This window comes from Pseudophryne corroboree, chromosome 8, assembly GCF_028390025.1.
Source record: "Pseudophryne corroboree isolate aPseCor3 chromosome 8, aPseCor3.hap2, whole genome shotgun sequence".
Lineage (NCBI taxonomy): Eukaryota > Metazoa > Chordata > Amphibia > Anura > Myobatrachidae > Pseudophryne > Pseudophryne corroboree.
The window spans coordinates 449890529-449906497 of NC_086451.1; the positions used below are offsets into that span (position 1 = coordinate 449890529).

The window sequence follows — 15969 nt, forward strand, 5'->3', positions numbered from 1 at the left end:
TGTTCAAATACGGGGGATCCCCTGTCAATTCCCCCCCCCCCCCCGTATTTTTACAACCAGGACCGGCTCAAAGAGCCTAAGGTTGGTTATGCTTCGGAGGGGGGATCCCACGCATTTTTTTTCTTGATTTTTAACCCATTCCCACCCCTTCCCGCTGAAAACCATGCTCTGATCTCTCCATATTATTTTAGTCAGTAAAAAAATAATATTCTTTTAAAAAATATATTAAATAATACTTGTGGCTCCTAATAGACAAACCAAGTACATAATCCCTTCTAATATAAATAGATATGCTATTAGCAATAAAAAAAAACACAAAAAAAAAACATGTTTTTACATTTTTTTATTAGATTCCGCCAGCAAAGTGAGGCTGAATGAAATTGACGAAATTACTGTCGAAAAGCACTGTTGTCGAATCGACATTCTTCAATTGAATATACTTTTGTCGAAAAGCCGCATTTTTACCATTGCAGACATGTCGAATTTCAAAAAGTCGAATTTGAAACGGACGTTTTTTTGTCGAAAAGTACTGTATTGCATTGTCAAATCATTTTTTGTTGTTGAAAATGCCCTGTTTTTCGACATTTGCGGCAATTCGACCGCAATTGCATATGGCCCTAAGCGTCTGAGTTCACAACCAGTCCAGTGACCGCCCTGCAACACTCCCATACCACGCACATAAGATGGACCATCTTCATGCATTTGAGTAGCCCCCTACCGGTCACCAATGGGGAATACCCAGCACATTTCCAGGGCATTTCAGATACTGTGCATCTCAATCGCATCTGTGCCTCTGCCGGGAGCTCTGCTGTGATCTGTAGTTTATGCGTTTATGCAGAGTTTCTTGATTAAAGTGCTGTGCGATGCAGGACCCCGGCACCAATAACAGTGGCTGCTGCTGTGGTCAATGCCAAGCGTCACTGCGCTTGAGGAACTGCTCCGGGGGTGGACACAGGTGCTGCCTCTACAAAAATCTACTCCATGGCTGCAGGTGGCACCACTGGACGGCACCCCTCCTTGGCTGTATCCTGGCCAATGCATAGATATGCCTCTGCCCCCTCCCCATATGGATTTGTGTTTTCGGGTATTATCTTCCTTTTCTGCCCTCTTCGCTTGGAAGTGGGCAGGATGCGGGAGATCCACACATTCTCCTGGGGGCTTCTGGATATCCATCGATGGTACCATTGATTGATAACCTTGATGGTGGGAAATCGATGGTCACCCTTACTTTAGTATTGAGTGAGTTGCTGGCCAATCAGGGGGCATGGCATCGCGAGTGCTGGGGTTGGAGCTATGCTCTGTTTCTCTGACGTCCTAGTGGATGCTGGGAACTCCGAAAGGACCATGGGGAATGGCGGGCTTCGAAGGAGGCTGGGCACTCTAAGAAAGATTTATGACTACCTGGTGTGCACTGGCTCCTCCCACTATGACCCTCCTCCAAGCCTCAGTTAGATTTTGTGCCCGGCCGAGGTTGGATGCACACTAGGGGCTCTCCTGAGCCTTTAGAAAGAAAGTATAGAATTAGGTTTTTTATTTTCAGTGAGACCTGCTGGCAACAGACTCACTGCAGCGAGGGACTAAGGGGAGAAGAAGCGAACTCGCCTGCTTGCAGCCAGCTTGGGCTTCTTAGGCTACTGGACACCATTAGCTCCAGAGGGATCGACCGCAGGTCCAGCCTTGGTGTTCGGTCCCGGAGCCGCGCCGCCGTCCCCCTTACAGAGCCAGAAGCAAGAAGAGGTCCGGAAAATCGGCGGCAGAAGACATCAGTCTTCATCAAGGTAGCGCACAGCACTGCAGCTGTGCGCCATTGCTCCTCATACACACTTCACACTCCGGTCACTGAGGGTGCAGGGCGCTGGGGAAGGGGCGCCCTGAGAAGCAATAAAAACACCTTGGCTGGCAAAAATACCACAATATATAGCCCCAGAGGCTATATATGTGGAAAATACCCCTGCCAGATTATAGGAAAAAGCGGGAGAATAGTCCGCGGAAAAGGGGCGGAGCTATCTCCCTCAGCACACTGGCGCCATTTTTCCCTCACAGCTCCGCTGGAAGGAAGCTCCCTGGCTCTTCCCTGCAGACTACACTACAGAACAGGGTAAAAAAGAGAGGGGGGGCACTAAATTTAGGCGCAGTATACATTATATAGAAACAGCAGCTATAGGGGACATAACTCAGTTAGTCCCTGCATTATATAGCGCTCTGGTGTGTGCTGGCATACTCTCACTCTGTCCCCCCAAAGGGCTTTTGTGGGTCCTGTCCTCGTTTAGAGCATTCCCTGTGTGTCTGCGGTGAGTCGGTACGGCTGTGTCGACATGTTTGATGAGGATAATGATGTGGAGGCGGAGCAGATGCCTTTAGAAGGGATGTCTGCGGGGCAGACACCTGAGTGGATGAGCTTATGGAAAGAGATGAGTGCACGTATAGACTCCTTACAGAAAGAGGTGTTACACATTTCTGATATAAACCCAGGTACCACTAAAAAAGGTATTATGTTTGGGGAGAAAAAACCACCCGTAGTTTTTCCCCCATCAGATGAATTAAATGAGGTGTGTGAAGAAGCGTGGGCTTTCCCTGATAAGAAACTGGTAATTCCTAAGAAGGTACTAATGGCGTTCCCTTTCCCGCCAGAGGATAGGTCACGTTGGGAAACACCTCCTAGGGTGGATAAAGCGCTCACACGGTTGTCTAAAAAGGTGGCACTACCATCTCCGGATACGGCCGCCCTGAAAGAGCCTGCTGATAGAAAGCAGGAGGCGATCCTGAAGTCTGTATATACACACTCAGGCATTATACTTAGACCAGCTATTGCGTCAGCATGGATGTGCAGTGCTGCCGCTGCGTGGTCAGATAAACTGTCAGAAAATATTGACACATTAGACAGAGACACGATTCTGCTAACCATAGACCATATCAAAGACTCAGTCTTATATATGAGAGATGCACAGAGGGAAATCTGCCGGCTGGCATCTAAAGTAAGTGCATTTTCCATTTCTGCTAGGAGAGGCTTATGGACTCGCCAGTGGACAGGAGATGCAGATTCTAAAAGGCACATGGAAGTTTTGCCTTATAAGGGTGAGGAATTATTTGGGGATGGTCTCTCGGACCTAGTTTCCACAGCAACGTCTGGGAAGTCAGCATTTTTACCCCATGTCCCCTCAAAGCCTAAGAAGGCGCCGTTTTATCAGGTTCAGTCCTTTCGGACCCAGAAAAACAAGCGTGGAAAAGGCGGGTCTTTTCTGTCCAGAGGCAGAGGTAGGGAAAAAAAAGCTGCAACAAACGGCAGGTTCCCAGGAGCAAAAGTCCTCCCCCGCTTCGTCTTCCAAGTCCACCGCATGACGGTGGGGCTCCACAGGCGGAGCCAGGTACGGTGGGGGGCCGCCTCAAGAATTTCAGCGATCAGTGGGCTCGCTCACAGGTGGATCCCTGGATCCTTCAAATAGTATCTCAGGGATACAAACTGGAATTCGAGGCGTCTCCACCCCACCGGTTCCTAAAATCTGCCTTGCCGATTGATCCCTCAGACAGGGAGGCGGTGCTAACGGCAATTCACAAGCTATATTCCCAGCAGGTGATAATCAAGGTACCCCTACTTCAACAGGGCCGGGATTACTATTCCACACTATTTGTGGTGCCGAAACCGGACGGTTCGGTGAGGCCCATTTTAAATTTGAAATCCTTGAACACATACATAAAAAAATTCAAGTTCAAGATGGAATCGCTCAGGGCGGTTATTGCAAGCCTGGACGAGGGGGATTACATGGTATCCCTGGACATCAAGGATGCTTACTTGCATGTCCCCATTTACCATCCTCACCAGGAGTACCTCAGATTTGTGGTACAGGATTGCCATTACCAATTCCAGACGCTGCCGTTTGGACTGTCCACGGCACCGAGGGTATTTACCAAGGTTATGGCGGAAATGATGATACTCCTTCGAAAAAAAGGGAGTTTTAATTATCCCGTACTTGGACGATCTCCTAATAAAGGCACGGTCCAAGGAACAGTTGTTGGTGGGAGTAGCACTATCTCAGGAAGTGCTGCGCCAGCACGGCTGGATTCTGAATATCCCAAAGTCACAGCTGGTTCCGACGACACGTCTAATGTTCCTGGGTATGATTCTGGATACAGTCCAGAAAAAAGTGTTTCTCCAGGAGGAGAAAGCCAGGGAGTTGTCTTCTCTAGTCAGAGACCTCCTGAAACCAAAACAGGTATCGGTGCATCACTGCAGGGTCCTGGGAAAGATGGTAGCTTCTTACGAAGCAATTCCCTTCGGCAGGTTCCATGCCAGAATTTTTCAGTGGGACCTGTTGGACAAATGGTCCGGATCGCATCTTCAGATGCATCAATTAATAACCCTGTCTCCAAGAACCAGGGTGTCTCTACTGTGGTGGCTGCAGAGTGCTCATCTTCTAGAGGGCCGCAGATTCGGCATACAGGACTGGGTCCTGGTGACCACGGATGCCAGCCTTCGAGGCTGGGGGGCAGTCACACGGGGAAGAAACTTCCAAGGACTATGGTCGAGTCAGGAGACTTCCCTTCACATAAATATTCTGGAACTAAGGGCCATTTACAATGCCCTAAGTCAAGCAAAATCCCTGCTCCTACACCAGCCGGTGCTGATCCAGTCAGACAACATCACGGCAGTCGCCCATGTTAATCGACAGGGCGGCACAAGAAGCAGGATGGCAATGGCAGAAGCCACAAGAATTCTCCGATGGGCGGAAAATCATGTGCTAGCACTGTCAGCAGTGTTCATTACGGGAGTGGACAACTGGGAAGCAGACTTCCTCAGCAGGCACGACCTCCACCCGGGAGAGTGGGGACTTCATCCAGAAGTCTTCCAAATGATTGTAAATCAGTGGGGTCGGCCACAGGTGGACATGATGGCGTCCTGCCTAAACAAAAAACTAGAGAGTTATTGCGCCAGATCAAGAGACCCTCAGGCGATAGCTGTGGACGCTCTAGTGACACCGTGGGTGTACCAGTCAGTTTATGTGTTCCCTCCTCTGCCTCTCATACCAAAGGTATTGAGAATAATAAGAAAGCGAGGAGTAAAAACAATTCTCGTGGTTCCGGATTGGCCAAGACGAGCGTGGTACCCGGAACTTCAAGAGATGATCTCAGAGGACCAGTGGCCTCTGCCGCTCAGACAAGACCTGCTACAGCAGGGGCCCTGTCTGTTCCAAGACTTACCGCGGCTGCGTTTGACGGCATGGCGGTTGAACGCCGGATCCTGAAGGAAAAGGGCATTCTGGAGGAAGTCATTCCTACGCTTATTAAAGCCAGGAAAGATGTTACGGCAAATCATTATCACCGCATATGGCGGAAATATGTTGCATGGTGTGAGGCCGAAAAGGCCCCAACAGAGGAATTTCAACTAGGTCGATTTCTGCATTTCCTGCAAGCAGGAGTGAATATGGGCCTAAAACTAGGCTCCATTAAAGTACAGATCTCGGCTCTGTCGATTTTCTTTCAAAAAGAATTAGCTTCAGTACCTGAAGTTCAGACATTTGTAAAAGGAGTGCTGCATATTCAGCCCCCGTTTGTGCCTCCTGTGGCACCTTGGGATCTCAAGGTGGTGTTGAGTTTCTTAAAATCACATTGGTTTGAGCCACTAAAAACCGTGGATCTGAAATATCTCACGTGGAAAGTGGTCATGTTATTGGCCTTGGCTTCGGCCAGGCATGTATCAGAATTGGCGGCTTTATCATGTAAAAGCCCTTATCTGATTTTCCATACGGATAGGGCAGAATTGAGGACTCGTCCCCAGTTTCTCCCTAAGGTGGTGTCAGCGTTTCACCTGAACCAGCCTATTGTGGTGCCTGCGGCTACAAAGGACTTGGAGGACTCCAAGTTGCTAGACGTTGTCAGGGCCCTGAAAATATATGTTTCCAGGACGGCTGGAGTCACAAAATCTGACTCGCTGTTTATTCTATATGCACCCAACAAGCTGGGTGCTCCTGCTTCTAAGCAGACTATCGCGCGCTGGATTTGTAGTACAATTTAGCTTGCACATTCTGTGGCAGGCCTGCCACAGCCAAAATCTGTCAATGCCCATTCCACAAGGAAGGTGGGCTCATCTTGGGCGGCTGCCCGAGGGGTCTCGGCTTTACAACTTTGCCGAGCAGCTACTTGGTCAGGGGCAAACACGTTTGCAAAATTCTACAGATTTGATACCCTGGCTGAGGAGGACCTGGAGTTCTCTCATTCGGTGCTGTAGAGTCATCCGCACTCTCCCGCCCGTTTGGGAGCTTCGGTATAATCCCCATGGTCCTTTCGGAGTTCCCAGCATCCACTAGGATGTCAGAGAAAATAAGAATTTACTCACCGGTAATTCTATTTCTCGTAGTCCGTAGTGGATGCTGGGCGCCCATCCCAAGTGCGGATTGTCTGCAATACTTGTAAATAGTTATTGCTAACTAAAGGGTTATTGTTGAGCCATCTGTTGAGAGGCTCAGTTGTTTTCATACTGTCAAACTGGATATAGTATCACGAGTTGTACGGTGTGATTGGTGTGGCTGGTATGAGTCTTACCCGGGATTCAAAATCCTTCCTTATTATGTCCGCTCGTCCGGGCACAGTGTCCTAACTGAGGCTTGGAGGAGGGTCATAGTGGGAGGAGCCAGTGCACACCAGGTAGTCATAAATCTTTCTTAGAGTGCCCAGCCTCCTTCGGAGCCCGATTTTCCCCATGGTCCTTTTGGAGTTCCCAGCATCCACTACGGACTACGAGAAATAGAATTACCGGTGAGTAAATTCTTATTTTCCCCAACACCCAGGAGAGAATTTTATTTTTTTTGATAGCTCTTTATCATCAATAGTGGGAAAAGCATATGGTTCTTCCCTATTGATGGTAAAAGTAGTTGCTATCAGTCATAGACCATCGATGATTTTGAATAATCGATGGTCGATGACCATACCTTCTGCTGGGGACTGCTTGAAAAATCATGAGTCTCTGACACCATCCAGGAGAGTAGGTATGACTCAGGCGCTGCATGGATCTTACTCTTACTACAAACAAGGCAGGCTTCTGCACCACCGCTTGCTGTAGTAAGCCAGATTAATATCATGTCCAGAAGTTCCGGCAGTGTCAATACTGGAAGGCACCAGACAGGTCAGCGACCCTGTCAGTGGCTGTCGATGGGGTAACAGATCAGCAGGGAAGATTATGTATGGGTACTTGGTAATCCTCACTTATGTCAGTATGACACTGGAAATGCCGCAGCTTCTGAACCTGAAGTTCCATTAGGCTACAGAACACACCGTCAATAGTGAATCTATAGAATTGCAGTGAGTGACTACAGCAACAGGGGCTATCTTTCTTTGTATGCATGCATACTACCTTACTGCCAGCAGGGGGAGGTGTTTCACTACCAATAATGCCACGGAGGAGTAATAATGAAGAATGTAGCAGGGCACGGATGTCTATGTCCCGCCCTCACAGCAGTCACATGATCATGTCAGCGTGTTTTGTCGCGCATGTGGCAGCGATTACAGTATGTACTAATCACACAGATGCGCGACGTCCTCGGGATTACACTGTGGTAAAGGAGAGCAGCCCCCGTACACATACTATGTGACAGAGGCCAGCCCCGCATTACTACTGTGCGGTCACTGCCTCATTCACACGGCGAGGAGCGGCCGCTCCCCGGGACTGTCATCTCACGCTCAGCCCTGGACCCCGCCCCCTCACCTGCCGAGACCGCGGATCAAGGGGAGGAGGGAGGGGCGTCTTCTGGTGGGTGTGGCTGTGTATGGTGGGAGTTAGGGCATGCATGGTTGGGGCGGATGGGGATCCGGGATGACGCTGATATTCCCTGTGTGAGTGCGAGGCTCGGGGTGCTGTAACCTGTATATATAATAACCCTCCGATCCTCATCCACAGCTGCCCCGGACTACGTGCTGGACACAAAGGGGGAATGTCACTATCACAACGGCACTCAGCGTGTGCGGTATCTGGACAGATATTTCTACAACCAGGAGGAGTTTCTCTACTTTGACAGTGATGTCGGGTATTACATAGCGAGGACCGAGTACGGGAGACCTGCTGCAAAACAGTGGAATGACGATAAGGAGTTCATAGAGCAGGTGAAGCACGAGGTGGAGAGATACTGCATACCCAACTATGATATTCTACACAGCGTCACTAGTGACCGGAGAGGTGAGTGTCCTGTATACACCTGTATGACACCAGCATATATTACATGTATAATATACAGGAGGAGACACTGTGTAATATAACTATACTATTATACACAGCGTCACTAGTGACCGGAGAGGTGAGTGTCCTGTATACACCTGTATTACACCAGCATATATTACATGTATAATATACAGGAGGAGACACTGTGTAATATAACTATACTATTATACACAGCGTCACTAGTGACCGGAGAGGTGACTGTCCTGTACACACCTGTATTACACCAGCATATATTACATGTATAATACACAGGAGGAGACACTGTGTAATATAACTATACTATTATACACAGCGTCACTAGTGACCGGAGAGGTGAGTGTCCTGTATACACCTGTATTACACCAGCATATATTACATGTATAATATACAGGAGGAGACACTGTGTAATATAACTATACTATTATACACAGCGTCACTAGTGACCGGAGAGGTGAGTGTCCTGTATACACCTGTATTACACCAGCATATATTACATGTATAATATACAGGAGGAGACACTGTGTAATATAACTATACTATTATACACAGCGTCACTAGTGACCGGAGAGGTGAGTGTCCTGTATACACCTGTATTACACCAGCATATATTACATGTATAATATACAGGAGGAGACACTGTGTAATATAACTATACTATTATACACAGTGTCACTAGTGACCGGAGAGGTGAGTGTCCTGTATACACCTCTATTACACCAGCATATATTACATGTATAATATACAGGAGGAGACACTGTGTAATATAACTATACTATTATACACAGCGTCACTAGTGACCGGAGAGGTGAGTGTCCTGTACACACCTGTATTACACCATCATATATTACATGTATAATATACAGGAGGAGACACTGTGTAATATAACTATACTATTATACACAGAGTCACCAGTGACCGGAGAGGTGAGTGTCCTGTATACACCTGTATTACACCAGCATATATTACATGTATAATATACAGGAGGAGACACTGTGTAATATAACTATACTATTATACACAGCGTCACTAGTGACCAGAGAGGTGAGTGTCCTGTATACACCTGTATTACACCAGCATATATTACATGTATAATATACAGGAGGAGACACTGTGTAATATAACTATACTATTATACACAGCGTCACTAGTGACCGGAGAGGTGAGTGTCCTGTATATACCTGTATTACACCAGCATATATTACATGTATAATATACAGGAGGAGACACTGTGTAATATAACTATACTATTATACACAGCGTCACTAGTGACCGGAGAGGTGAGTCTCCTGTATACACCTGTATTACACCAGCATATATTACATGTATAATATACAGGAGGAGACACTGTGTAATATAACTATACTATTATACACAGCGTCACTAGTGACCGGAGAGGTGACTGTCCTGTATACACCTGTATTACACCAGCATATATTACATGTATAATATACAGGAGGAGACACTGTGTAATATAACTATACTATTCTACACAGCGTCACTAGTGACCGGAGAGGTGAGTGTCCTGTATACACCTGTATTACACCAGCATATATTACATGTATAATATACAGGAGGATACACTGTGTAATATAACTATACTATTATACACAACGTCACTAGTGACCGGAGAGGTGAGTGTCCTGTATACACCTGTATTACACCAGCATATATTACATGTATAATATACAGGAGGAGACACTGTGTAATATAACTATACTATTATACACAGTGTCACTAGTGACCGGAGAGGTGAGTGTCCTCTATACACCTGTATTACACCATCATATATTACATGTATAATATACAGGAGGAGACACTGTGTAATATAACTATACTATTATACACAGCGTCACTAGTGACCGGAGAGGTGAGTGTCCTGTATACATCTTTATTACACCAGCATATATTACATGTATAATATACAGGAGGAGACACTGTGTAATATAACTATACTATTATACACAGCGTCACTAGTGACCGGAGAGGTGAGTGTTCTGTATACACCTGTATTACACCAGCATATATTACATGTATAATACACAGGAGGAGACACCTAGTAATATAACTATACTATTATACACAGCGTCACTAGTGACCGGAGAGGTGACTGTCCTGTATACACCTGTATTACACCAGCATATATTACATGTATAATATACAGGAGGATACACTGTGTAATATAACTATACTATTATACACAACGTCACTAGTGACCGGAGAGGTGAGTGTCCTGTATACACCTGTATTACACCAGCATATATTACATGTATAATATACAGGAGACACTGTGTAATATAACTATACTATTATACACAGCGTCACTAGTGACCGGAGAGGTGAGTGTCCTGTATACACCTGTATTACACCAGCATATATTACATGTATAATATACAGGAGGAGACGCTGTGTAATATAACTATACTATTATACACAGCGTCACTAGTGACCGGAGAGGTGAGTGTCCTGTATACACCTGTATTACACCAGCATATATTACATGTATAATATACAGGAGGAGACACTGTGTAATATAACTATACTATTATACACAGCGTCACTAGTGACCGGAGAGGTGAGTGTCCTGTATACACCTGTATTACACCAGCATATATTACATGTATAATATACAGGAGGAGACACTGTGTAATATAACTATACTATTATACACAGCGTCACTAGTGACCGGAGAGGTGAGTGTCCTGTATACACCTGTATTACACCAGCATATATTACATGTATAATATACAGGAGGAGACACTATGTAATATAACTATACTATTATACACAGTGTCACTAGTGACCGGAGAGGTGAGTGTCCTGTATACACCTGTATTACACCAGCATATATTACATGTATAATATACAGGAGGAGACACTGTGTAATATAACTATACTATTATACACAGCGTCACTAGTGACAGGAGAGGTGAGTGTCCTGTATACACCTGTATTACACCAGCATATATTACATGTATAATATACAGGAGACACTGTGTAATATAACTATACTATTATACACAGCGTCACTAGTGACCGGAGAGGTGAGTGTCCTGTATACACCTGTATTACACCAGCATATATTACATGTATAATATACAGGAGGAGACACTGTGTAATATAACTATACTATTATACACAGCGTCACTAGTGACCGGAGAGGTGAGTGTCCTGTATACACCTGTATTACACCAGCATATATTACATGTATAATATACAGGAGGAGACACTGTGTAATATAACTATACTATTATACCCAGCGTCACTAGTGACCGGAGAGGTGAGTGTCCTGTATACACCTGTATTACACCAGCATATATTACATGTATAATATACAGGAGGAGACACTGTGTAATATAACTATACTATTATACACAGCATCACTAGTGACCGGAGAGGTGAGTGTCCTGTATACACCTGTATTACACCAGCATATATTACATGTATAATATACAGGAGGAGACACTGTGTAATATAACTATACTATTATACACAGCGTCACTAGTGACCGGAGAGGTGAGTGTCCTGTATACACCTGTATTACACCAGCATATATTACATGTATAATATACAGGAGGAGACACTGTGTAATATAACTATACTATTATACACAGCGTCACTAGTGACTGGAGAGGTGAGTGCCCTGTATTACACCAGCATATATTACATGTATAATATACAGGAGGAGACACTGTGTAATATAACTATACTATTATACACATCGTCACTAGTGACCGGAGAGGTGAGTGTCCTGTATACACCTGTATTACACCAGCATATATTGCATGCATAATATACAGGAGGAGACACTGTGTAATATAACTATACTATTATACACAGCGTCACTAGTGACTGGAGAGGTGAGTGTCCTGTATACACCTGTATTACACCAGCATATATTACATGTATAATATACAGGAGGAGACACTGTGTAATATAACTATACTATTATACACAGCGTCACTAGTGACCGGAGAGGTGAGTGTCCTGTATACACCTGTATTACACCAGCATATATTACATGTATAATATACAGGAGGAGACACTGTGTAATATAACTATACTATTATACACAGCGTCACTAGTGACCGGAGAGGTGAGTGTCCTGTATACACCTGTATTACACCAGCATATATTACATGTATAATATACAGGAGGAGACACTGTGTAATATAACTATACTATTATACACAGCGTCACTAGTGACCGGAGAGGTGAGTGTCCTGTATACACCTGTATTACACCAGCATATATTACATGTATAATATACAGGAGGAGACACTGTATAATATAACTGTACTATTATACACAGTGTCACTAGTGACCAGAGAGGTGAGTGTCCTGTATACACCTGTATTACACCAGTATATATTACATGTATAATACACAGGAGGAGACACTGTGTAATATAACTATACTATTATACACAGCGTCACTAGTGACTGGAGAGGTGACTGTCCTGTATACACCTGTATTACACCAGCATATATTACATGTATAATATACAGGAGGAGACACTGTGTAATATAACTATACTATTATACACAGCGTCACTAGTGACCGGAGAGGTGAGTGTCCTGTATACACCTGTATTACACCAGCATATATTACATGTATAATATACAGGAGGAGACACTGTGTAATATAACTATACTATTATACACAGCGTCACTAGTGACCGGAGAGGTGAGTGTCCTGTATACACCTGTATTACACCAGCATATATTACATGTATAATATACAGGAGGAGACACTGTGTAACATAACTATACTATTCTACACAGCGTCACTAGTGACCAGAGAGGTGAGTGTCCTGTATACACCTGTATTACACCGGCATATATCACATGTATAATATACAGGAGGAGACACTGTGTAATATAACTATACTATTATACACAGCGTCACTAGTGACCGGAGAGGTGAGTGTCCTGTATACACCTGATTCTCTTTCATCCACTAGGGGACACTGGAGTTCCGTCATACATTAGGGGTGTGAAGCTTGCAAACCGGAGGTGTGGCACAATGTTAAAAAAAAAAAAAAATATTGCCTGCACAGCCGGCTCCTCCCCCTTCACATCCCTCCTCTCTCTGTTTTGAAAATTGTGCTTGGAGGTAGCACATGGAGCTTTGAGCTCCTGACAAAAATCTGAAAATAAGTAGTTGAAGCTGCGTCCATCTAATAAAAGGGAGACGAGGCTGACTTTATTGGGAGACAAAGATCCCTTTTGAAGGGACCTGCATCTCTCATCCTGGAATCCTCATCTAAAAGTGTGAGTACTGGTAATTCATAAGGCCCTGTTAGATACTTAGTTAATTCCTGCTAGGCCTGTTAGCTGAATAGATAAAACCAGCAGTCCCCTCCAGCAGTATAGTGCGGTACAGCGCTGTAAGTAACTTTTACAAGGGGACTCTATCATTGCTAGCGCGGCAGTAGAGCTTCAGCCGCAGGGGGTGAGATCATCATTATTCCCCCTCCTGTATACATAGCGCAAAGGCTCTTCTCAGGCGGCGGGTGGTCCCGGAGCGTGGAGAGAAATAGACGCTGGAGGCTCTGGCGGGCGCGGCGGCAGGGAAGACGCTGCTGCAGGGTTACCAGAAAGGCGGACATAAGACCTTCCCAGGGGCTTAATATAAAATAATGAGGTGAATGAAAAATTGCAGTGTCGGCCATTTTATGATACTCATACTGGCGCCATTATAAGGGGAGGATTTAAACCCTCCCCCCTTAAAAATCACTATCCTCATCCACTGGGAGGGGTTAAACCCTGGCCCTAGTATAATGCAATTTTAATACAGCTATAGCTCCCCCTGCTGGTAGAAATATATATATATATGTATGTAGGCAATGTCCACGGTACTCCCAGGTCCCAAGGATAAGTGTAATCTGCTAGTAATGCCGGTGCCCTCCCAATGGTACTAACAAAGCAGAATTCCTTTATGTATTTATAACCCTTTATGAGGTCTAAGAACACTGTACGCTGATTACGTAAGAAGTACCGTAAGGGTACGCTAGTTGCGTATCGATCGCTTAGTCGTGATCGAGACGCACAGGCGTCACGTTCACTCACGAGTAAGTAATCACAGGCAGGCACGCTATTGGCTACAGACAAACGTAATGATTCGCTATGGCGTAGCAGACGCTCGAGACCACGAGGAGGTCACCAGCGGCGCAGACGCTTACAACACTATACCTTTATATCTATATTTTTAACAATGAAATACACAGTATACCTTAGTGTTGAGACAGGGTGTAAGTGCAACCTGGTGTAACCTGATTAAATACAAAGCTGCTTGAGAGTCACCGACGCTCAAGTGAACACTTAACACTATAAGAAATACACAGATACTTGTTTAGGGTCCAAAGCCTACTATATGTATTATAACTAATATACTTGCAAAAAGGAATCGCAGTACAAATGATACACTACAGTATAACAAAGACTTCCTAACCAAAGAACTACACAATAAATACAATACAATACTGACCTAATACAATACAATACTAGTCAATGGGAGATACGGGAGAAAAGAGAAGGGAGAGAGAGAGACGGAGAGAGAGAAATTGGCTCACAGTAAGACAATATGATTACGGAGAGAAACTTACGCACAAGGGTAACGATCGCAAGCGCTTTCTGGACAGCCAGCTTCCCGATTATCCGCAATGAGAACCGTTTGATGAGAAGTGAAAGCTGGATGCCACAGGCCCGTCTTTTATGCTACTCACACAATGCAATCTAATGGTCCCTACAATCTCATTGTCCATTGGACGCAGGAATTCGGCTTCGCATTATAACAAAGGTCATAGGTTGATTCATACAGGTGGGCTGTATCAGTGGTCTTGGTTATGCAAAACAATGGGTGATAACTAACACATTCCTGTCTTCTGGAGAGCTATTGTTTGGCGAATACAAAACAGAATCCTGTCTGGGTTCTGTTCTATATTCATGATGTCCACTTTCAGTTGAGACAATGACATCTCAGCCCTCATTCTCCTGTATACAAATCCAGCCCCATTTGTAAACACAGGTGTTGGCCCTCCTCATTGAGTCTCAAAGCTCAGTGTAATTAAAGGCTATTGTACTCCGTCTGTGGGAAAGATACTGATTTGGAGTACAATTGATCTTCAATTACTATTCCTGTGCTTACCTTATGCATGTGAAGATATGAGGCCCTCTCAACATGCAAACTATTGTTTGGGGGATCTCTGAGGTCAAAGAGCCATTTGAGACCCACTGATACCTGTCTCCAACTTTTCAGGTGCATGACTAAGTAAGAACAAATAATAATAAATGGACATAACTTCTTATGTCCATAACTATTCGCACGAGCGATTAATCCGCTCCAAACCAACACCGGAATATTGCTATTTAAATACTCTTCCGATGGGTACCAAACACTGCTGTATGACTCCTGTTAGACCCTTCGCACAATACAAAGAGGGATTCCTCCGTTCAGGGACATTCTATATTAACCAAACTTTCAGAATCTATCAAAGGGACCATGATCTATAAAATACATTATTAATGAAAATATGTAACGATTGAGTCGCACGCTATGATTACATAAACTCTACCGTAAATACGCATACCGTGCGCCTGCGGGTGCCTGCGGCTGTGAGTATGTGCACGTACGGGAGAGCGTACGCCTGCGCAGCGCGGACATGAATGAGGTGCAAATATGGCAGTGTGCATAGAGATATTTTTCTGACTTTGACAGTCTACCCTTTGGCAGTCAATAATAACTGCCACCTTCTAAAACATTTCAAAAGGAGAAAAATATAGGTC

The 15969-nt window shown here is 44.8% G+C and overlaps 1 protein-coding gene across 1 annotated transcript in view; it reads left to right on the forward strand.

Annotated features, from left to right (window-relative positions):
• Nucleotides 1–15969, forward strand: part of LOC134949572 (H-2 class II histocompatibility antigen, E-S beta chain-like) — a 195317-nt gene that overhangs the window by 53988 nt on the left and 125360 nt on the right. Inside the window, exon 2 of the mRNA XM_063938230.1 lies at nt 7889–8164. Within this exon, the coding sequence (XP_063794300.1) occupies nt 7889–8164 (276 nt within the window). The remainder of the gene's footprint in view (nt 1–7888; nt 8165–15969) is intronic.